We start from the raw sequence: 24,571 nt of genomic DNA on the forward strand, positions 1-24,571 counted from the left end.
CAAAAGATAGTTAGTAACTGGGACAGGAAAAAAGCTGGAGAGAGGAAAGAGGCCACGCTCAAGGACTTTCTGTCTTAAGTTGTGTTTAAATGTTTCTCATTGTTCTGGCCCCCTTGTAACTTGGCTCATTTCTCTTTTGTGTGCTGAAGGAATGGACAGTCGCATTGCTTCTCGTGCTGTCTTTGTGCACCTTTCGGGAAATCTTCAAAGCTAATCATTTTCCTGAACAGCCCCCTCGTGTCCTGGGGCACGTGGATGAATTTAATGACTCCGATCCAGAGGTGGTGGCCTACACCCCAGTCACTCACATGACGCAGAGGATAATGAATAAGATGGCTATGGCTTCCTTTATGACAGGTGTGTTGTTTGGTGATCGAGGTCTCATGATTATGCCACCAGCTCACGTTTAACTTGAAGTTCGTTTTGCAGATCGAGTTTATTTACCCTGCCTGTGGGTCCGTGGTCCTCAACTGGGGCAACTGTGTTAAAATTAATACAAATTTTAGGACATAATACATGAAAGTATAAAAAAGTATTTTAAAAGAAGGCCATACATTGGACTTCAGAAATTTCCAAAGCCTTCATTATTATTGAACTTACTAACAACCTGTTGGCCTCTGCAGATTGCCTGTTTACCTCTGCAGATTGTAAACATGTTCATTATAAATGTCAGGAGCTTAATTGAGTCCCTGGGCCAGGGACCAAACCCAGGCCACAGCAACGACCCAAGCCACAGCGGTGGCAAGGGCAGATCCTTAACCGCTTGGCTATCAGGGAACGCCTTAGAGAGCGTTCTTGACTCCAAAGAATGTGGGTGGGCTGTAATTTCTGATTGTTGTGCTCTGATTCTTTGCATGCAATTTATTTCTCCTGGCATACTATTTTCACATGATAGCAATCGGTTTATAATCTTGGCAAGAAACCGCCCCCCCCCACCACATTCTCAAGTCTTTCTATTGATTATTTAAATTTTTTTTCTTTTCAGTTTTAAATATATTTTCGTTGCCAGGGTAATAGCCAGGCTAAAAAAAGTTAAGCAGTAAAGACTTGGATGAAGCAAAAAAAAAAGAAGAGCGCTTTTGCCTTCATCTTAACTTCCATCCATACCATGGGTCCCGTTTAAATCTGTGTGTACCTTTTTTAGGATAATACGTGCACAAACATACACATGCCCACTTATATAAACGTGTATTTCTACATGCATATAGGTGCACAAATTCAGCTTTTCTTTACTGACCTGGGGATCATGCTAGAAATATATGCTGCAAATTGGTTTTTTAAAACCAACATAATTGGCTCTTGAACAACAGGGGGCTACCCATCCTCCAGGAAGTCGAAAAATCCGAGTAATTGAGAGTTGGCGCCTGGATCTGGGTGTCCTCAGCTTCCAAGATTTATCCATCTGCAGTTCCGCCTCTGCACATTCGACCAATCCCTGGGCAGTGTAGAAAGGCAGTATTTGCCACCAAAAAACTCCACGTATACTCGAACCCGTGCAGTTCAGACCTCTGTTGTTCAGGGTCAGGGGTATGTCATTCACATCTCAAGCCTCACACATTGACATTGACTTTTAAACAGCAGCAAAGACGTTCAGCCCTTAACTTAAGAGGCACCTATTTGGGATAGTGTATAACTCCCATGATTATATGGGAAACCCAGATACTTGCAACTTGGTTCTGTGTCCTCTCGTAATAAGTTTATATGATTAGTTACATTTTCTACACATGGCAGGAAGGACAATCATTGGGACTCCTGATGAAGACACCATGGACAGAGTATTTCCAAAAAACGACTCTGAAATGGTGGGAATTGTGTTCACTGACACTTTCTTATATCGGCTAAAGTTCCCGTGGGGGCATCGAACCCCAGATATCGGAGAACACTTTGAATACTCAGGTAACCACGGGAGAATGGATTCCAGTATTCTTCGGCTATTCATCCAATCCCCTATTGGGAATGACTGAGAGGAATATTAATAAAATCGAGAAAAGAAGTAATATTCTTTTATGACCAGTCTTCATTATAGAATGAGTCTCATTGTTTTGGCAACCGTGCGGTAATATTCTTCTTTCTTCCAGCTTTGTAGGAGAACAGACTTGGGGTTGCCAAGGGGGAGGGGGAGGGAGTGGGATGGACTGGGAGTCTGGGGTTAATAGCTGCAGACTCTTGCCTTTGGAGTGGCTAAGCAATGAGATCCTGCGGTACAGCACAGGGAACTATGTCTAGTCCCTTAGATGGAGCCTGATGGAGGGTAATGTGAGAAAAAGAATGTATATATATGTGTGTGACTGGGTCACTTTGCTGTACGGTAGAAATTGGCAGAACACTGTAAAACAACTATAATGGAAAAAATAAAAATCATAATAAAAAATAAAATAAAAATGCTGTAGATTGTGCAATCATGGACTTTGGGCAGACATTTAGATATTTCATTTAGAGCCGAAGTTCATATTTTAGTTCCATTCATTGATTCCATGGCATAATGACCCCGTGTTTTTCCTCCTCTTTGAAGAACACTGATGGGCTGTGTATGATGAAATTTTTTGTCCCTTGGCAACGTACTGGCAAAGAGGGTTTGTGGCTTTTCCAACTGCAATGAATGCTGCAATTATAGAAGTAAGTGCCTAACTTCAAAACCCTGTTGAGATCTTCTGTCTGTTTCCCCCTCACTTGCAGTCTCGGCCTCCTCCTCCGTCGTACCCTTCACTCCTTTGCCTCTTGTTCTGAGAAGACAGAAGCTGGAACTCTCTTCCAGCTTCCCAACACGAACCTTCTACAACGACGACCCTGCTGTCTCCACACCCATCCTTTCCCTTCTGCCTCATCCTTCATGTCCTTCCTCAGTTTCTCGGCTGAGGTTTTGTCCTTTTCAACCTGAGCAGGAAAGTTGCACAGTGGACTCCCCCCCACCACCGCCGCGTCCCCTTTCTTCACCTCCCCTTTTAACGAGGGACTTCTCTTCAGCATTTCAGCTGGTGAATGTCTGCACATCTCATCAAGCGCTTCTCTCGTGCACGTTTCCTCCTCAGGCACATGCCCTTCATTGCCTCCACTTTTTGAGAGGGTTGACTCGCCTCAGTGTAGCTCCTGTTCCCAGCACACAGCCAAAGCGGATTTTTCTAAGGTCAGTAACGATGCTCAGGCCAAGTGACAAGTGACATTTTTCCTTCCCTGTCTTACTTCATCTTTGAACTAAAAATCATAGCATTCACCTGGTTTTCCTTCACTTTCCCTGCCATTCTTGCAGTCTTATCCAGCATCACACTCTCACTCTTTCTTTCTTTCTTTCTCTTTCTTTCTTTCTTTCTTTCTTTCTTTCTTTCTTTCTTTCTTTCTTTCTTTCTTTCTTTCTTTCTCTTTCTTTCTTTCTTTTTCTTCCTTCCTTCCTTCCTTCCTTTCTTTCTGTCTGTCTGTCTGTCTGTCTGTCTGTCTGTCTTTTTGCCTTTTCTAAGGCTGCTCCCATGGCATAAGGAGGTTCCCAGGCTAGGGGTCTCATCGGAGCTGTAGCTACCAGCCTACGCCAGAGCCGCAGCAACGATGGACCCAAGCTGTGTACACCACAGCTCATGGCAACGCCGGACCCTTAACCCACTGAGTGAGGCCAGGGATCGAACCCAAAACCTCATGGTTCCTAGTCAGATTCATTAACCACTGAGCCACTATGGGAACTCCTATTTTGTTGTATTTTATTTTTTGTCTTTTTAGGGCCATATCTGTGGTATATGAAAGTTTCCAGGCTTGGGGTTGAATCAGAGCTACAGCTGTCGGCCTACACCACAGCCACAGCAAGGCCAGATCCAAGCTGCATTTGTGACCCTACACCACACATAGCAAGGCTGAGTCTTTAACCCACTGAGTGAGGGCCTCATGGATACTGGTCGGGTTTGTTACTGCTGGGCCACAGCGGGAACTCCCTTTCACTTCTTTAAATCTGTAATTCTGCAAGGTTCTATCCTAGACATCTTTCTCCTTCCTATATACTTTCTCTAGAGAATGCCATGCATTTCCTTATATTTAATTATAATTTACATGCTGGTAACTCCAAGAACCCTGCTTCAATCTGTTGACCAGCAAACTCATGCTGTAAAGCACCAGATAGCAAATAATCTAGGCTCTGGGGGCCAGACTGTACCTGCTGCAGATACTCAACCCTGCTGTTTTCATGTGCAATCATCCATAAACCAGTGGGCATGACTGTGATCCAGTGAAACTTTATTTACAAAAACAGGTGGTGGGTGAGGTCTGGTCCCAAGTATTTGACTGTTTATTTTGATGCCCCATAAGTAAGTCAGACTAGCATGGTTCACAACTGCATATGGGGATGTTTTTCTCCAAATGTGACGGAGTCTAAAATGTTTCCTTATCTCCGTGAATACCAAAGCCATTCACTTAGCTGGGGATCATCAGAGATCACTTCCTCTGCTTCACTCATTTCATCCCGTCTCTCATCCAGCCCGGTTAATTCTAAGCTCAAATCTGCCAACTTCTCAACTCTGCCACCAGCAGTTGTCCAAGCCATTATCATCTCTTGCTTGAGCTAAGGGAGTAGTTTATTTTTTTCAGCTCATCTATTGTCTGTCTGTCTCTGTCTGCCTGTCTGTCTATCTCTCCATCTCTCCATCTCTCTGTCTCACATATTTTAAATTGAACTATATGAAAATGAAAAGAAACAAAACCCCACAAGGTGTGTGGTTTTCTGATGTATTTCTTCTATAGTTAATGTCATACATTTGTTTGTTAATATCCGATTTAGGTCACAACTAATCATTCCGTGATGGAAGAGTTGACATCAGTGATTGGAATAAATATGAGGAACCCCCTTTCATTTCTCGGCAAGAAACTGTAAATGAATGGTTTATTTTTATTTGTGTAGTTTGTTTCTCCCCTTTTGTGCACGTTGCATCATTAAACATGACAAAGGAAAGAAAAAAATGTAAGAAACTGATGACACTGATGGGCCTCCGAGAGTCAGCATTCTGGTAAGTGAAGGTGCTGTTGCACCTGTGTAGCACTCATCCAAAAACATGGAAACTCATTGGGTTATAAAAGAAATTAGATGCATTCACAGGTTGGTTTTGCGTGCATTCAATTTAATGACCTTACTTGCATTAGATGTCAGTAGCAGTAGAAAATAAGGATCGTGCTTATGCTTCCCTGAGTTGAGAAAAAGTATGATGGATTTATCAGCAGCAGAAAGGTTTCCTGATATAGATCTGTCCAAGATAGCAGGGTTTGCATTGGCTAAATTTTTAAAATTTAGTTGATATCACACTAGTTATTGTGTAAACATGCTCTTTGCCTCTCTTTCTCAACAAAGATAAAGAATAGAGATTTTAAAAATAAATAATATGCATAAAAAGTATCACTTTGACAATGTAAAACCTCTTACCAGATGCAGACATCCCAGGTATTAAGGTAAAGCTGATAGAGTTCTTATAAAATTCTTATATATTTTACCTTCTTCCACTTTTCTCCTGGTCAAGTACAAATTTTGCTACAATCTGTTTTACCCAACTAAGGCTCAAGAATGCAGAACTCCCGGAGTTCCCGTCATGGCACAGTGGTTAATGAATCCGACTAGGAACCATGAGGTTGTGGGTTCTATCCCTGCCCTCGCTCGGCGGGTTAAAGATCCGGCGTTGCTGTGAGCTGTGGTGTAGGTCGCAGATGCGGCTCTGATCCCAAGTTGCTATGGCTCTGGCGTAGGCCGGTGGCTACAGCTCTGATTAGATCCCTAGCCTGGGAACTCCATATGCTGCGAGAGTGGCCCAATAAATGGAAAAAAAAAAAAAAAAAGACAAGAAAAAAAAAAAGAATGCAGAACTTCTAAAGAATCTTGAGAGTAATTTCTTATAAAAAATATTATGAATACATCATGAAAATTATCCATAGTAATCTCCAACTGTACAGTGCTTTTACATGGAATTCTAGTAATTTCAATTCTATGAACCTTAACAAGTGAGAGGATTTGATTTAAATATACGTGAATTAAGATTAGCTCCTCTTGGGGCTCATCTTTTAAAAAGAGGGCGGGATAGGAAAAAGATAAGACAATGATTAAAACATAATTTTTGCTTGATTTTTCCCCCTTTATTAGTTTTTGAGATAATTAACTGTTTTGCTAAAATCCTCCAAAGATGGATAGTTTGAAAAATATCCTTATAAACTCATGGATTTAAACATGTCTAGTAGGCTTTAATCCACTATGAATATTGTTTTTATTCAAACTCCCATTGTTCCATCTTTGGCCAAAGGGAGCTACTTCAGGTTGGTTTCTGACTTTTTTTAATGGCTCTCCCTGCAGCACCTGAAAGCTCCTGGGCCAGGGATTGAATCTGAGCCACAACGGGGACAATGCCAGATCCTTTAACCCACTGCACCAGGCAGGGGATGGAACCACACCTCCGCAGCAACCTCAGACACTGCAGTCGGATTCTGAAACTCACTGCACCACAGCAGGGACTCCATTTTTTTTGATGGATTCCTTGCTATAAGATGTTCCAGTATCTTTTTTATAAAATCTTTTTAGGTTACTTTATTATTATTATTATTTTTTAATAGTTATTTCCCCAATACAATTTTTTTCCTACTGTACGGCATGGTGACTCATTTACACACACATGTGCACATTCTATTTTCGCACATTCTCATGCTCCATCATAAGTGACTAGACATAGTTCCCAGTGCTTCACAGCAGGATCTCAGTGCTAATCCATTCCAAAGGCAATGTTCCAGTATCTTATAGTTGGAATATATTTCAAGACGATTGTGGGCTAGAAATAGCCTTTGTTATGGGTTTAGTCACTTATTCTGGCCTTTTTAGGAGGAGGGGGTAGAGACAGAAAATAATGATATGTATTCTACCTATTATATATAGAATGAAATACACACCTTAAAGATGTCTTGTGAGTTCACGCTGATACTTGCAGTTCAAACACAATACTCTAGGGCTTTTAATTGACCTCTTCCATATTAGAACTGTATCCCCGTTTTTATGCACTGAGAATTCTGGTTCTCCAGGAGAGATGCAGAAAATATTAAAATTAGAATATTCCTAGTTATTTTTAATCAAGAAACAGAATACAATAGCCTAACAACAATACTAGTATTATTTCATCGTAATAACTGAGAATAGGTAAAATAATGTTGTAAAGGTAATTATAATAATTGCTAAGGTAGTTCCCCTCGTGGCTCAGTGGTTAACGAATGCGACTAGGAACCATGAGGTTGTGGGTTTGATCCCTGGCCTCCCTCAGTGGGTTAAGGATCCGGCGTTGCCGTGAGCTGTGGCGTAGGTCGCAGACACAGCTCAGATCCCGCGTTGCCGTTGCTCTGGCGTAGGCCGGTGACTACAGCTCCGATTAGACCCCTAGCCTAGGAACCGTCATATGCTGTGGGTGAGGCCCTAGAAAAGACAAAAATAATAATAATAATAATTGCTAAGCTAACGTCTTCACATGCATTATTCTATTTAATCCTCGAACAGCCATGTGAGATAGCTAGTACAATTAACTTCATTTTACAGAGGAGGTGAGAAAAGACAAGAAATTTGGCCCTGATCACACAGCTAAAATGCACATAGCCACAATTTTATTTTTACTTATTTACTAATTTTTTTTTTTTTTGTCTTTTTGCTATTTCTTTGGGCCACTCCCGCAGCATATGGAGGTTCCCAGGCTAGGGGTCGAATCGGAGCTGTAGCCACTGGCCTACGCCAGAGACACAGCAACGCTGGATCCGAGCCGCATCTGCAACCTACACCACAGCTCATGGCAACGCTGGATCCTTAACCCACTGAGCAAGGGCAGGGACTGAACCCGCAACCTCATGGTTCCTAGTCGGATTTGTTAACCACTGCGCCACGACGGGAACTCCTATTTACTAATTTTTTATTTGTGCCTGTGGCATGTTGAAGCTCCTGGGCCAGGGATTGAACCTGTGCTACAACAGCAACCTGGGTCTCTGCAGTAACAACACTGGCTCCGTAATCCATTGCGCCACAAGGGAACTCCACCTCAGCCACAATTTCATAGTAGACGGGACTCAACTATGTCGTTTTTCAGACTGTGTCCTCTGAATTGTCTCGCACACTGCCTCTTTAAACATTCGCATGTGCAACATTTTGAATTAACCCTTTGTTTCCGTCATAGGCTCTCTTGGGCATTGATGGACGCTGGCTTCATCATCATCATATCCGCTTTTATGGCTCTGGTCATAACACTTGTCCAAATTATAGTCATTACTGGCTTCATGGTGATAGTCGCACTCTTTATCCTATATGGCCTGTCTGTGGTGAGTTTGCAAAATATATGTCTCTCCACCTGTTCTAGGTCTCAGATATATGAGCAAATAAAAGTATTCCCTCAAGGAGTTCCCATTGTGGCTCAGCGGAAACGAATCTGCCTTGGAACTCTGAGGTTGCCGGTTCGATCCCTGGCCTTGCTCAGTGGGTTAAGGATCCGGCGTTGCTGTGGCTGTGGGGTAGGCAGGCAGCTGCAGCTCCGATTCCATGCCTAGCCTGGGAACCTCCACATGCCGCTAGTGTGGCCCTAAAAATGCAAACAAACAAACGAAAAAAGTATTTCCTCAGGAAATCGGTAGGGTAGAACTGCTTGTCTTGTATCCTGGTTTCTGTATGTTTTGAGAAAGTGTTTTGTCTGTGTGAGAAATGAATGAACAGTATTACTATTGAAGATTCTTACAGGAAATAATGTACCAATGGGAACCCATCTTTCTTCCTTCCTTCAGATAGCACTGGCTTTCCTTCTGAACGTGTTGGTAAGGAAACTGATTCCTGCGGGTTTGGTTGGGTTTCTCTTCACCGTGTTTTGGGGGTGTCTCGAGTTCACTGCACTGTACACACAGCTTCCTTCACCGCTGAAGTGGGCCTTCGGTCCTTTCAGCCCTTTTGCCTTCACTGCTGGAATGGCTCAGGTAAGAGCGAAACCATTTCATGATTTTACATATTAGATTTTCGAAATTATTGAAGAGTTCAGTACTTTGTAAAATGAAATGGTCAGTCACCCTGCATTTTAAGAAATGCTGCTATTGAAAAGCTATCTAGGAGTAAGCTTGTGGCTCCATGGATTAAGAGCCTGACCAGCATCCATGAGGATGCGGGTTTGATGCCCTGGCCTTGCTCAGTGGGTTAAGGATCCAGTGTTGCTGCAGGCTGCGACTTGTAGTTAGTTGCTGTGGCTGTGGTGTAGGCTGGCAGCCACAGCTCTGATTCAGTGCCTAGCCTGGGAACCTCCATATGCCACAGGTGTGGCCTTGAAAAAAAAGGAAAGCTAAATAAAAATTTTTTTATCAAAATGATAAACACAAAAGATTATGTGTAAAATCTTAGAAAACTTATATAAGAAAAATAATTGCTCATTATCAGACCACTCAGACGCTGGATTGCATCTCCCATTTAAAGAGGCAGTAAAGGTGGAGGTTAGGAGGGCCGAGTTAGGGCCATGAGGCATGAATCAGGCTCAGCTCTGCCAGTTGACAGCTGGGTGACCTTGGGCAAGTCACTGCAGAATGAGGAGGGCGGTAGAATTCACCTCATGGGGGTCATTGTGAGACCTCACCGCGCGCGCGTTGTCCATGTATAGTGTTAGAACAGTGCCTGACCCCTGCTGTGTGCAGGCTAGCTCTTATCTTCCTTATCTTTGTTTTCTGTGCTCTTCATTATCCTTAAAATGAATCTCTTCAAGTCTTCCATGTTTATTTAATATTTGGCCATTTCTGCAGCATCTGACTACTGAGGATTTTAGATTTCCTTTCAGTATCCTCCAGTTTCACTGCCCATTCAGTTTCTCTTCCCAGAATGTTACTTTTGGTCGCTTGCTCACATCTCTAAATTCCCTTCTGAAACCTTCTGATCGATTTCGGTTATTTAGTTGTTTTACTTTCTCAAAGAACATTTCTGACCCTTTGTGACAATAATTTGGTCTGTAAACAGCAACAATTCTGCTAACAGCTTCACCGTGCAGTTTTTGAAGAAAAGGACGGTAAGGTGTTCCTGGTGGCCTTGTGGTGACGGTCCAGTATTGTCACTGCTGTGGCTCGGGTCACTGCTGTGGCATGGGTTTGATCCTTGGCCCAGAACTTCTGCATGCTGTGGGCACAGCCATCAATAAATAAATAAGCAAGTAAATAAATAAATAAAAATTTAAATAGAAAAATTAAAAAAAACAAGAAAAGGAAAGACTATTAACATGTGAATTATATTTGTTTATGCTGCACCATTAAAAAAAAATTTAGTTTTGGAGTTCCCTTGTGGCACAGTGAGTTAAGGATCTGGCTTGTCACTGCTGTGGCCTTGGTTGCTGCTGTGGTACTAGTTCCATCCTGGGCCCAGGATTTTCTACATGCTATGGATGTGGGGAAAAAAAAAAAACAAACTTTGGTGTTACAGAGTCATCTAACTTTTACTTTTTAAATTCTTTTTCATCTCAGATTTTACACCGGGCTTATTACGTGAATGGTGTTGTTTTTCCTGATCCTTCTGGAGAGTCATATATGATGATAATGACTTTTTTCATTTTGGCATTTGACACTTTTCTCTATTTGATGTTAACATTATATTTTGAGCGTGTTTTGCCTGGTAAGAATTTAAAACAACTCTGTTTCTTTTAAGGGAATGTCTCATTCTTTGTGGACTGGTGATTAAGGAGCCTTTCTGATTGCAGAGGAAAGGAGAAACAGTCTAAACACTAGAACTTCCTCATTTCCATCTCGCAATTTAATGTTCTGAGTGGAAGTATGTTAAGACCTTTTAATTAAAAATACTTTGCATTTCTGTTGGCTTTTATGTTTTATAGAGGTAGGGAGTGTGTGTGTGTGTGTGTGTGTGTGTGTATTAGCTGGGGAAAGAAAAGGAAAGGAAAACAGCTCTTGGAGAATGATTCTTTTTTGTGCTTGAATTGAACTCACTGGCGTTAAGGTAGTTCGTTAAATTGATCTTGCTAATATTTGGCCCCCGTAAACTTGCTCTTCTGAATCTCAAAATATGAAGAAACAAATATAAGTTAACAGATGAGTCTTCTCTCTCTTTATGGAGAAGATCAGCCTAACAAGAATGCTTTATACAGTGTTTTACAAATTAATAAAATAAACTCTATAAACAACTTTTAAATAATGATTATAAAATTCCCGTGCACATATAATCTGAGGAACTAATATTCTTTTTTTTTTTCTTTTTAGGGCTGCACCCGTGGCAAATGGAAAGAAGTTCTCAGCTAGGGGTCATATAGGAGCTACAGATGCTGGCCTACACCACAGCCACAGCCACAGCAACGCAGGATCTGAGCCGTGTCTGCGACCTACACCACAGCTCACGTCAACGCCGGATCCTTAACCCACTGAGCAAGGCCAGGGATCGAACCCGCATACTCATGAATCCTAGTTGGGTTCATTAACCACTGAGCCACAACGGGAACTTCCAGAGCTTATATTCTTATATTCCCTTTTGCCCAAATGAATTCACAGATTTTACTCACACATACATCATCCCTTCTTATGTGTCAGAATCTGAATATTTCTCTCCTCATAAACCCTATTTATTTAGATATCTTCTTTTATCTGAATTCAGGTGTTCTACTCTAAAAATACAGTTTTCTTCTCAGCTTCTATTTGTTTCATGTTCTTTATTTCCATTACACTATGATTTTAGGTTTTTGTCCCCTGTGCCTCTTTGTCATTCCATTAACATTTTATTTTAAAATTTCATAACATATCATTTTGAAATAAGTTATTTTTTATGCATTTAGCAAATTGCCTTCAAAAGTATTTCGCAGAGTTAATCTTGTGAATAAATGATTTCTCAAAATTAAATGCCATTTCTTCTTTGAGCCGAGAAGTAGCATATAATATATCTAAAGCTTATTAAACCAAGTTAACATATATCCTTGCCTTGGCACAGGTCACAGGCAGAGAATCAGCACTCTAGTGTCTGAATAATTTTAAAAAATTGCTTTACTGTCATTTCTCAAACCTGTAAAATGGGAATTCCAATCCCTGAGTTCATCTGCTTGTATACGCACTCGCTTTCTCTTGCACTCATACAGCAGTGGCTGTAAAAACTTCCTTTTCTCTAAACTCTTAAAATGTCCCCCAACTAAATGGGGGGGGGGCTCTTCTCCATTTTCCCATTATCTTCCTCCTTTTGGAGCTTCTTATTGTCTCTTTTTCCCATTGCTCATGGCCCTTTGCAACATAAATCAAATCAGTTTGCTTTTGGTCCCCCCCAGGTCCAGGAAGCGAGCCGGTATGAAAATCAGAACTCTTTCCAATGCGCAGAGGAAGGCATTAACTTTTAATACTCCAGAGTTAGTGTTACCCCATCACACCTCTGTGCCATGTTATGTTTGTCCTTTCCTAAATGTTTGGTTAACTGTGTTAAAAGTGATTTTCTTCTCTAATACTTCCATCTAGAATTTAATTCCTATTTTTAATAGGTAACATTTCCACTTCTTATTAAGTCTTCCACTCATTCATAATTAGCTGGCTCTTCTCCAGTTAAACGAATAAAAATAAAATAAATTTATTTCTCAATTTTAATTTCCCCTCCCCCTTTTTTCTTTTGCTTATTCACAGGCTAATTCCCCTCTCTAGCCAGTTTGGCTCCAGCTGGGTTTTTTTGTTTGTTTATTTTTTTTATTATTACTGTTTTTCTAGTGACTGCACCCATGGCATATGGAAATTCTCTGGCCAGATACTGAATCTGAGCCACAGCTGCAACCTACACCACAGCTGCAGCAGTGCCAGAACCTTTAACCCACTGTGCCAGCCCAGGGGTCAAACCTGCACCTTCCTAGCAACCTGAACCACTGTAGCCAGATTCTTAATCCACTGCACTACAGTGGGAACTCCGCTGTATCTTATTTTCGTCTCTGAGTGTTTCTGTTTTCCTGTATTCTGCCTTTAAAGCCACAGCACATGATTCTTTTCGCTTCTCTCTTCTTCAAAGACACTTGTTTTCCAGCTGTACTTTGCCCTTACATTTTTTTCTGTATGTCTTAACAGCTTTTGCTTTCTTGCTTCTGGAAGTTCTCTGTGGTCATATCTCCTCCTCTTCAGCCCTTCTGTGGGTCCGGCACTTGCTCACGTTTCTCTCTCTGTCTGTTTATCTGAGTTCCTGCTGCTTGATATGATTTCCTACAGCTACAACTTTATCTTCTTCTTTTTTTCTTCCTCTTTTAGATACAATTTATTTATGTCTTTTTATTTTATTTTTTATGATTTTTATTTTTCCATTATAGCTGAGCTTTATCGTCTTTGATAAAGTTTTAGTTTTATGAGCCAGAGCTGAGGATGTATTAAAGGCCAACACAGTGTCTTAAATTTAATATCTCTGTCATAGTTTACCTTGAACATTATAAACATGAATTTTCCATATAATAACAGATTCAAAATTGATAGAAAATACTGTCTCGCTGTTATGTGAAATCTAAAAAATAACAACAAGCCCCCCCCCCACAGATTTATAGAAGAAGAGATCAGACTTATGGCTACCAGAGATATAGGGTTGGGGGGGGAGGAAATTGGAGGAGGGTGGTTAAACGGTACAGAAGGCCAGTTGTAAGTACTAGGAATATAGTGTCCAGCATGGTGACCATAGTTAACACTGCTGTAGGACGTACAGAAAAGTTGTTGAGGGTAAATCCTAAGAATTCTCATCACAAGGAATGTTTTTTCTTTTTTCTTAGTCATTGTGTCTACATGAGATGATAGAGCTGAACATATTGTCATCATTTCCGAATATACATAAATTAAACCATTGTGCTGTATGCCTTACATGTGTATAGTTATGCATGTCAATTGCATCTCAGTAAAACTGGAAAAATTGATAAAAATCATAAATGTGTAGAAAAAATTGATACCAAGCTCCACGAAGACAGATGTTCTTTACTGATGGAGAATGATTGATTCAATATGTAACGGCCTCTTGATTGATTAGATGAAGACAGCCACCGGCTTCCACTGTTGTTTTTCCTGAAGTCTTCATTGTGGTCCCCAAATCAAAATACTCATCGTGAAGTCTTCGAGAATGAAATGAATCCTGAGCATTCCTCTGGTGATGCTTTTGAACCAGTGTCTCCAGAGCTCCATGGAAAAGAAGCCGTGAGGTGACTAACAAATCGTGTGACTCTGTACACTTTTAGGTAAAAACTTAATAAACTAAGCTGCAGCAGGGCCAAGCACAGGTCAGATATTATAGATGATGTGTTTTTGGAAGTTCCATCATCCTTAAAGACTTCTTCATAATTAGGAGCTTTGTGAATTTTTGCTAAACTAGGAGCTCTCCAAGCCTCATTGTCTTCATTTCTAAGAGATGTGTGATGCAGTTCCACAGTAAAATGCCTTCTTCTTGAGTAATTTAAAGAGTCAGTGAGGTAATTAAACAAATATGCCTGTTACATAATAGGAACGGGAGCTGTGTTCTAGATCCCCCTGGGTTTGAGGCCTGTGTGGAGGTGTATGGTAGAAAGTGGAAGAGGGAAACGTGAAACGTTGAAGAAAGGTCGAAAGGCACAAATGTTAGGATGAGATTCTTTTGTGATGGTGGAAGCAATGAGAGTGGGTGACAGTGCATGATAAAGATCTGAGTATCGGAAAAACAGGTGATCAGTAAATCTAATTTAAGGAGTCCTTAAAGGATGCCGAGCAGGAGTATCAAGACGTAGAAACCTAAAGGGGGTGGTGTCAAGGACAAAGGGGATAGAGTCAAGGACAAAGGGGATAGGTCAAGGACAAGGGATAGAGTCAAGGACGAGGAGCCTTACAAGGAGAAAAGAGTGATGAGGTTGTCCAGTCAGTGATGACGTTTAGGAAACAAGGGCTGAAAAGTACCCATTGGATTTGGTAATTAGAACGTCACTGGTGACGTCACTGAAAATAGCTTTGGTGTTGTGGTCGAGTCTCAAGCTGTGTGTCTTAGGTTGGGAACAAAGGTGAGGTGAAGAGATGGAACAAAGGGTAGCGACTATTTTGATAAATTTGCCCTGGAGGAGAAGAAAGATTAAATAATCGCTAGAGAGGGCTCCCTGCCACTCTGTCTTCTGTCCTTCCTTTCTTTCAGTTGTAGCTCCCCCTTCATTTGCTAACTTAGAGAGATCGCTGGACTAGATGAAAGGCCAAGCGTGATGGGAGTCTGAGCAGGTGTGTGCAGCTGTCTTTTGGGGGTGGTGCAGGCTTTTGCCTCTGCCCTCTTCAGATCCCCTGACGATGACTCCTCTGACCACTTTCCCTTAAACCAGGCGCACGTCCATTCTGCATCTTGGTTGGTGTTTCCACGTTCCACCCAAGAGCTCACACCAAATCCCTCCTTTGTGAAGTTCAGTTTCAGTCGTGAACTGGCGCAGAGGCAGTTATCATCGTCTGTGTTATTAGAAACTGTAGTCACCTCAGAGTTGCTTAATTTTCTTTCAGAATCAGAAATGTTAAAAAGGAATATAATGAAAAGCCTGAAAGAGTAAAAGCGTTGCAAGGTAAAGAGAAGAACTTCTTTGTTTTGATGTTTTTAACTAAAAAAAAATTTTGTTTCCTAAAAATACAAACAGTCATAGGAGAAAGTTAGAGAATGAATGTGGATTAAAAAGAAAAAAAATTTAAGTTTCTACTATGAGGTATAGTTATTAATAATACATATTTTCAGAGTTCCCGTCATGGCTCAGCGGTTGACGAACCCGGCTAGCATCCATGAGGACGCGGGTTCAATCCCTGGCCTCGCTCAGTGGGTTAAGGATCCGGCGTTGCCGTGAGCCGTGGTGTAGGCCGGTGGTTACAGCTCCATTTGAACCTGGGAACCTCTGTATGCTACAGGTGCAGCCCTAGAAAAGACAAAAAGACAAACAAACAAACAAACAAACCAAAAAACAAAAACAAAAAAAAATTTTCTGTGCATATATAAAAAACATTTTAAAATAGGATTATTAAAAAATAGGGTTGAAAATACTGGTTTATAATCTTTGCCATGGATTTGTCAAACTGAGCTTGGAGTATCACTGGAATCGTTTCTACTTTCTTAGGACTCTTCATCATCTTTGTTGGGCTGTGGATTCTCTTATTTTTAGTTCTCTCCCAGTGCAATCCTGTATGTTTTATGTCTTCGGAAAATTTCTTAAATATTTTGGGGGTACTAATGGAACTCTTTTGTTTCCCAAGGGAGTTGGATGATTTTTCGAATCTCAAAGGAAAATTGTCAAATCCTAAGCATGCATATATTAAAAAGTCTGTGACACGTCTTGGGTTCCAGCGGACCTCTGCAGAGAGCGTGCCCACACTTTTGTGATGTGGCACCACGCTGCCCAGTGCCCGGGGAAACTTTACCCTCCTCTCCTCACCGATCTTCCTTCCTTCCTTCCTTCCTCATGCGGAATAAACTACCCCTTTCCCTTCATACCTGGCCCTTCCGTCCCCAGCTCTGGGCCCCTCAGTGAGGCTGTTTCTTAATGGAAGTAGAGACTTTCCTTTGTCCAGGAGGCAGATCCTCTGTTTACTCTGTTTTTATCTCTCAGAGCTTTGGCTGTATTCCTTACAAGTTAAGGTATATATTCTGTGACCTTCGAAGGATTGGGGTAGAGAGGAAAGTAGAGGTTTACACTCCCAGGCTTGAACCAATCTCTTCAGATGCATTGGTGCTTTGTCTTCATAAACAGACGCAATCAGATGCGCTTAATTGTAGAGGGACATACTAAGCTACGAATGAGGTGAAGTGCTGAGATTCATTTTGCTCCTTCAGGTTTTTAAAGGCCTCGTTCATCTGAATGTAGTCCAACACCTAATACTCACGTTTTATTCCAAAACAGGCGCGTTTCTTGACATATGTGAAGGACAGGTCCCTGCAATACTTGGACATGGTGGAGCTGGTAAAATCGACACTGCTCAACATTCTTAGTGGTTTGACTGTTTGTGAGCACATAATTTTACAAAACAAGTTGGCTGATAAAACAGGTTCCCCAATCTGAATATGTGAAAGAAGAATGTTTCTCAAAAGCTGGTCTTTCACAAAGTTGAGTAATTTAGAAGGGGAAATACTTATTTTGTATTTACATAAATTAGAACCCTTGTAATCTCTATTCTGCTGTTATTTATCATTCCATGTATGCTTTGTTTTAGACACTGATATTTATGTCAAGAATAATCTGAATTTCTTGGAATTTCCTGGTGGCTCAGCGGGTTAAGGATCTAGTGTTGTCACTGCTGTGGTGGTATGGGTTCGATACCTGGCCCAGGAACCTCCGCATGCCATGGACATGGCCAAAAAAAAAAAAAAAAAAAAAGATAATCTGAATTTCTCAATATGTTAATTATGCAATTATAAAATGTGAAATTTCTTTAGTGAATATCCTATATTATCATTCTGCATAGAATTAATATCCTGGTGTTAAATATTTTTTTGTCTGTAGGATCAGCCGCTATCTATAATACCCAGCTCTCTGAAATAATGAGCACAGAAGAAATCAGAAAGAACACTGGATTTTGTCCACAATTCAATATTCAATTTGATTTTCTTACTGTGAGAGAAAATCTCAGGCTATTTGCTAAAATAAAAGGGATTCAGCCAAAAGAAGTGGAACAGGAGGTAGATGAACATGTTAGAATTGATGACTCTGGAAACAATTTTCTTTGTTTACAGATTTCTAATTTTTTCTATTATAGTTGATTTACAATGTTCTGTCAATTTCTGCTGTACAGCAAAATGACCCAGTCATTCTTTTTCTCACATTATCCTCCATCAGGCTCCATCACGACTGACTAGACATAGTTCCCTGTGCTCTACAGCAGGATCTCATTGCTCATCCACTCCAAATGCAGTAGTTTGCATCTACTAAGCCCAAACTCCCAGTCCGTTCCATTCCCTCCCCTCCCCCTTGGCAACCCTAAGTCTGTTCTCCAAGTCCATGAGTTTCTTTTCTGTGGAAAGGTTCATTTGTGCCGTATATTACATTCCAGATACAAGTGATATCATATGGGATTTGTCCTTTTCTTTCTGCCTTACTTCACTTAGTATGAGAGTTTCTAGTTTCATCCATGTTGTTGCAAATGGCATTATTTTGTTCTTTTTACGGCTGAGTAGTATTCCATTGTGTATATATACCACATCTTCTTAATCCAATCATCTGTCAATGGATATGTAGGTTGTTTTCATTTCTTGGCTATTGTGAATAGTGCTGCAGTGAACATAGGGGTGCATGTGTCTTTTTCAGTGAAAGTTTTATCCATATGTATGCCCAGGAGTGGGATTTCTGGGTTATATGGTAGTTCTATATTTAGTTTTGGAGGTGCCTCCATACTGTTTTCCATAGTGGTTGTACAAGAAACTGTTTTCTTCATTTGCTCCTGACCATATTTTTCTTCAGCTGTTACTTTACTCTTTCACAAATAAAGCTTAATTAATGAAGCTCTAGGATAATTTCTTTCTAATTATTAGAGAATTAAGTTTGCTTAAGGTAACATATCTTCTATTAATGCAGGTATTTTTTGTTAGGTAAAAAGAGTTATAATGGAATTAGATATACAGAACTTTCAAGATGTCGTTGCTGAAAGATTAAGTGGTGGACAGAAGAGAAAACTAACATTTGGGATTGCCATTTTAGGAGATCCTCAGGTGAGAGAAAAAATATCTTGGAGATTAATTTGGGTCGCAGGATCTAAAATTCATATGAAAGTCCAAACTCTGTTTTAGTTGCCAAATGTGAGAGAAAATTTATAATAAAAACACAAGCCTGTTAGGGCTCTGGGGGTGGACCGTATTTGAATTTAGAGATCATACAGCTTTCCTTGTTACGTTCCAAAGATCCTTACTCTAAAGCGGAAGATGCTTCCACACATCTTCTCCCTCATAGGTTTTGCTGCTGGACGAACCAACTGCTGGACTAGATCCTTTTTCAAGGCACCGGGTGTGGAACTTCCTGAAGGAGCGGAAAACAGACCACGTGATTCTTTTTTGTACCCAGTTCATGGATGAGGCTGACCTCTTGGCTGGTGATTCTTGATTTCTTTATTCTCACAAGTTATATGAGGATGTAGCATGAGTCTCTCTAATTTGATTTTAAAAGAAGAGAATCTTGTTTGCCATCCATTTGTGTGAGTGTATCTTAAAGACACACTTTGCCTTCAAAGAATTCTGATCCCCCATTGAGTTCCTAGACTCAGGCTTTATGTGTCTTCCTGTCCATAACTTTCTTGACAGCCTACATAAATCAAAAATGCGTTTGTGGAGTTCCTGTTGTGGCTCAGTGGGTTAAGAACTCGACTAGTATCCATGAGCTTGCGGGTTCCATTCCTGGCCTCCCTCCGTGGGTTATAAGGATCCAGCATTGCCTCCCTTGAGCTGCGGTGCAGGTCAGCAGCTGCAGCTTCAATTCGACCCCTAGCCCAGAAACTTCTGTGTGCTACAGGTGTGGCCGTGAAAGGAAGAAAAAAGCACATATGTAAAAATTTGAAGCACCAGTATTACCATAGCTTAGAAAAAACTCGGGTGGCGGGGTATAAAAAAACTTTTATCTGGGAAATTTTTTTTTTTTTTTTTTTTTTTTTTTTTAGAAATGGCAGAAGAAGGAAGTTTGGATATATGCAGTGTAAAAGAAAAAAATCTTGTCTTTGAGCATGTGACGCTATGACTCCATCTTTTTAAAAAGATCTTCTCTAGTTATTTTGTGTATGTATTCAACAGTCTTATTATGGTCAGGCATAAATAATTAACTGACCTTAAACAAAGGCTAGGAAGAATTCTTTTTGACTATAAATTTGTAACTCTTTGTTGCCTTCTGAGCAGAGTCCTTCTTTCACTGAGTGAGATGTTGAGTGTGAAGACTGGAAAATTAGAGAATCTACAAATATTCACCTGGGAAATAGCGGCAGGTGGGAAAGACTGGTTTCAGGGAGGCAGGAGCGTGTATGGAGAAAGAATTTGGAAAAAATGAAGTCAGAAAGGGACTCAGTAAAGGAAGAGAAATTGTTGCTATTTGGTGTGCCATTTAAAACTATTCTGTTTTCTCCATGAAAGCTGAGGTAAAATAGACTTTACCTCTTTTTTTTTTTTTTTTTTTTTTTTTTTTTTTTTTGCTTTTTAGGGCTGCACCCATGGCATATGGAGGTTCCCAGGCTAGGGGTCGAATCGGAGCTACAGCTGCTGGCCTACACCACGGCCACAGCAACACTGGATCCTTAACCCACTGATCGAGGCTGGGGATCGAACCCACAACCTCATGGTTCCTAGTCGGATTCATTTCCGCTGCGCCATGACAGGATCTCCAAAGTAGACTTTACTTTTTATGTCAGTTATCTCCTACCTCAAAAGCTCTGTGTAACAACCACCTCCAAACTCAGAGCCTTACGGCAGTAAAGCACGCATTTAGTCCATGAGTTGGAGAGTTGGCCGTTCAGCGTGGGTTCACCTTGAGAGATGTTTGGATCTCCACTGGGGTCACTCACAGGTCTGGTGGTTGAGTGGTCACTGGCTAGGGTGACTTAGGTAACTCAGCCACCATGCAGGTGTCATGCCTTCCAGCAGGCCAGCCCAGGCGTGTTCTCGTGGCAGTCACTGAGCCTCAGGGGAGTGAGACCTGGAGTTCCCTGGTGGCCTCGTGGTTAAGGATCCAGTGTTGTTACTGATGTGGATCAGGTCACTGCTCTGGTGCAGGTTTGATCGATCCCTGGCTCAGGAACTTCTGCATGCCATGGGTCTGGCAAAAAAAAAAAAAAAAAAAAAAGACAAGACTTGCCACCTGCCTCTGCACAGATGGAGTCATGAGCCGCTGCAGCTGTCGATCCTCAGCCCCCCCGAAAGGAGCCCAGGGTGGAGCTCAGGAGTGGGGCGCTCTGGCAGAACAGGTCTTCACATAGTTTGACTTCTCAGGAGACAATTTTATGAGCCAGTCCTTGCTTGTCCTCGTATCTAGAAAGCACTCAAATCCTTCGTGGTGATGTCTGCGTCCCGTGACTAGCAGGAACCCTCACGAGAGTAGCTGCGAACTTCTGTAAAACGTCTGCTTGTGGCGTGTACCTCCCCCTTCACCAAAATCACGTACACCCTGACCTTCGCCCCCCAACCTCTTTGGAGCGATTTGTCAGAGCTCTCGGCAATGCTGCCTCCGGGGCTCTAGTTTCATTTTGCCCCCAGTAAAACAACTCTCAGTGTTTGGGTTGTGCATATTTACGTTGACGCAACCATAAGCCCACTTCAGACCTCTGCTTCCAGGGTCTGCTAGGGCTGGAGCAGGTCCCTTTGCCCCGGTGAGAGAACACTGCAAAGCTACATAGCCACCTCTGTGGCTAGAGGGAGACTTGAGGAGCTGGGCCAGCCGGGCAATGTCTGGTGCCACGGGCTCGGCCGTGGGGACGCGGTGTGAATTTCTGAGTTCTGCTTGAAGGTAGGCGTGGGCCTGAGAGGTGATGCTGCGCCCGGGGGCTCAGCTGTATGACCATTGCTCTCCTGTTGAAAAACCCAGCCTGTTATGGTCTCCGGAGGAGAGAACCTCCCCATATAGAGAGTTCACAGAATGTGTTTCTTTCTCTCTTCTCAGATAGGAAAGTGTTTCTGTCTAAAGGGAAGCTGAAGTGTGCGGGGTCGTCTTTGTTTCTGAAGCGAAAATGGGGCATTGGATATCATTTAAGGTAGTGTATTCTGGCTGGCGTTGTTTTTAGCATGGGCGTATCAGCATGAGGGGTGACGGTTATACCCTGATTGCACGTAATCCTTTAGAGCTGTAAGAAACTCACTTCATTTGGGGGGGGGGACTCAATCATACCACGTGGTATCTCCCTCACTAATATTTTCTGCACAACATCGCCAGTCAGCTATACGCCAATAAAATTAAAAGCAAACATTTTTCAGTTGGTTCCCTCTTGGTTTTCAGCATGCAGATTTCTAAAAGTGTATTTATCTTTCAGTATAACACTTTTTAGACTAATATTTATATGGAAAAACAGTCTATATTTATACCCCCCAAAGTAATTGATCATTTCTATTAGGACAGTTTGTTCTAAAATCTAAAATCATATTCCAAATCCGTTTGTAGAATGTCAGAGCTGATGATTGAAGTTGGCAGGATATGCCTGTGGTATTTACATATCATTTAACCAAAAACTGTCTTTTCACTTCTCGGAGAAGTTCGAGAGACTCAGGCCTCTTTTGAAACATGAGTTTACACAGGAACGAAATGTGCGGTACGGAGGGGACCACGTCCCTCGTTAGACGCCACGTCTCTGACGCCAAGTTAACAGCGGAAAGTGAAGACAAACTTGTGTATGGTTTGCCTTTGGAGAGAACAGACAAATTTCCAGGTAACTTACGTGTGATCACATAGAATACAGCCACTAGCCCATGATTATGCTGTTTGCATTTTCCGTTATTCTATCAGTTGTGTTCTAAAGCTTATACACATGAAACTATTTATTCGTAAGTCCTCTGCCTCCCATTTCCAACATGGTGAAGTGTGTTACCAGATGTGCTTTTGATGTGAGAACAGCTAAATTTTCCATGAATGTAGTTCACTGACGAAAACCCAGATTTGCTCTGTCGGCATTAACTGAAGCTTCGAAATAAATCTTCTCTGAAACAGCAGAAACTTTCAATTTCTGTTAGAGACACAGATTAAATATGACCTTATTTTATTTTACTTTTATTTTTATTTTTGTCTTCTTAGGGCTACCCTCACAGTATTTGGAAGTTCCCAGGCTAGGGGTCGAATCAGAACTGTAGCTGCCAGCCTACACCACAGCCACAGCAACACCAGGTCTGAGCTACATTGCAGTTCATGGCAATGCTGGATCCTTAACCCACTGAGCGGGGACAGGGATCGAACCTGCATCTTCAGGGATACTAGTTAGGCTCATTACCTACCACTGAGCCACAGTGGGAACTCCTAAGTACAACCTTGTTTTTAAAACTTATTTGGCATTCTCTTGTGGCACAGCAGGTTAAGGATCCGGCATTGTCACTGCCATGGCTCTGGTCGCTGCAGGTTCAACCCCTGACCCAGGAATTTGCACATGTCCAAAAAAAAGAAAAAGAAAAAAAGAAAAAATTTATAAGCAGTTCCATAGGGTCTTGATAAATTATAATTTCAGTTATAATTATACTTGGTATAAAAATTTAGGAAAATAAAAAGAAGAAAATACAGTTTACCCCATGCTTAATGAGTTTTTAAGTAGACATACAGATAGGCATACTTTGACAGACACGCACATGGCCATAGCCATATAAGAGATTTTAGTTTATGAAGCTAAACGGAGATGTAGAATAATAGAATTGATTCCCACTTTAATGGGAATGTTTTGCTTCAATTCCCGGCAGGTCTATAACATGAAAATATTTTTGAATTTATCTGTCCTGAGAAATTTTTAGAAATTAGTATTTTAGTGTACTCATTACTAATATTAATTGCATCATTTTCCTTTTACTCTCTGCTTTTTAGGTCTTTGCAGAGACCTTGAAGAGTCGTCTGACCAGGGCATAATGAATTTTGATGTTTCCATGACAACTCTGAGTGAAGTATTCCTGAATCTAAAAGGCGAATCAGCAGTTGATGAGCCAGGTATAACAATGTGTGTCTGGCAGAAAATTAAGGAAAAGAAAATGATCACATATCCATTCATATTTGTTGATCTTTATGTGGAATTCTACCTAGAATGTATATGAGATATAAATAGGGCTGTCCCCCTTTTAAAGTGGCATCATTATTTTATATCCAGCATAATAAGGCAGATTGCTCTCTGAGATGTGTCCGCCTCCCAAGTCGGTTACAGTCTCAGCCCGTTGCAATGCCCACATCCCCCTTACCATCAGTGGCTAATGGCCTGTCTGCTTCTGTCTCTTACTTGCCATCCCCTGTAGGGATGTGTGCCTCCTTAGCTAACCAACGAATGCTAATTAACATCTTGAGGACACATAGTGTAATCAGATGTCGTCTTCTCTTACTTTGTAATAATAATAATCATCTGAAGAGATTAGAAGGCTACCATGTACCAGCAGCCACTGTGCTCAGCTGTTGGGTCACAGAGTCCTTAACTCCCGTGAATAACGTCACGATGCCGGGGAGACACCGGAGAGGGAGAGAGGCTGAGTGAGGAGCCGCAGCCCCGCAGCCGACGTGAGGCGAAGGTGGGAACGCCACCAGGAGGCCTCTCGTGGACGTTCCTAAAACCGCGTGAATTAGAAGTGTCCCTGAATGGCAGTCGTCGTCCAGGATGAACTGACCCTGTGGAGGAGACAGAGGAGTCGGTCAGACGACGCAGGGGAGCTTTTAGAAGCGCAGCTGTACCGCCTTCTCCTGTGCTTTTGTGTTAAGACTTGCTCTGCAAAAAAATCCCTTAGTGAAGAGCTGCTGTTATGGGTATGAGAGAATAAATGCTTCGCAAGAAGCCTAAATTAATTTACTTATCCTCCCTGAATTAATTTACCCACTTGGAATTGGGTCCATCATATTCGTTTGAAGGAAAACTTTTTTTTTTTTTTTTTTTTTTTGTCTTTTTAGGGCCACACCCACGGCATGTGGAGGTTCCCAGGCTAGGAGTCGAATCAAAGCTGTAGCCGCCAGCCTACATCACAGCCACAGCAATGCCAGATCCG

The 24,571-nt window shown here is 41.5% G+C and overlaps 1 protein-coding gene across 1 annotated transcript in view; it reads left to right on the plus strand.

Moving 5' to 3' along the window:
* LOC100626206 (ATP-binding cassette sub-family A member 10) overlaps window positions 1–24,571 on the plus strand; it is a 47,445-nt gene that overhangs the window by 4,300 nt on the left and 18,574 nt on the right. Inside the window, 19 exon segments of the mRNA XM_021068074.1 lie at window positions 150–357; window positions 1,732–1,896; window positions 2,513–2,616; window positions 4,754–4,811; window positions 4,814–4,979; window positions 8,151–8,292; window positions 8,749–8,934; window positions 10,450–10,597; window positions 13,952–14,120; window positions 15,424–15,482; window positions 16,803–16,864; window positions 16,866–16,912; window positions 17,401–17,578; window positions 18,485–18,604; window positions 18,843–18,981; window positions 21,525–21,615; window positions 22,145–22,284; window positions 23,418–23,537; window positions 23,837–24,065. Of these exon segments, the coding sequence (XP_020923733.1) occupies window positions 150–357; window positions 1,732–1,896; window positions 2,513–2,616; window positions 4,754–4,811; window positions 4,814–4,979; window positions 8,151–8,292; window positions 8,749–8,934; window positions 10,450–10,597; window positions 13,952–14,120; window positions 15,424–15,482; window positions 16,803–16,864; window positions 16,866–16,912; window positions 17,401–17,578; window positions 18,485–18,604; window positions 18,843–18,981; window positions 21,525–21,615; window positions 22,145–22,284; window positions 23,418–23,537; window positions 23,837–24,065 (2,531 nt within the window).

The sequence above is a fragment of the Sus scrofa genome, chromosome 12 (genome assembly GCF_000003025.6).
Source record: "Sus scrofa isolate TJ Tabasco breed Duroc chromosome 12, Sscrofa11.1, whole genome shotgun sequence".
NCBI classification, from domain to species: Eukaryota; Metazoa; Chordata; class Mammalia; order Artiodactyla; family Suidae; genus Sus; species Sus scrofa.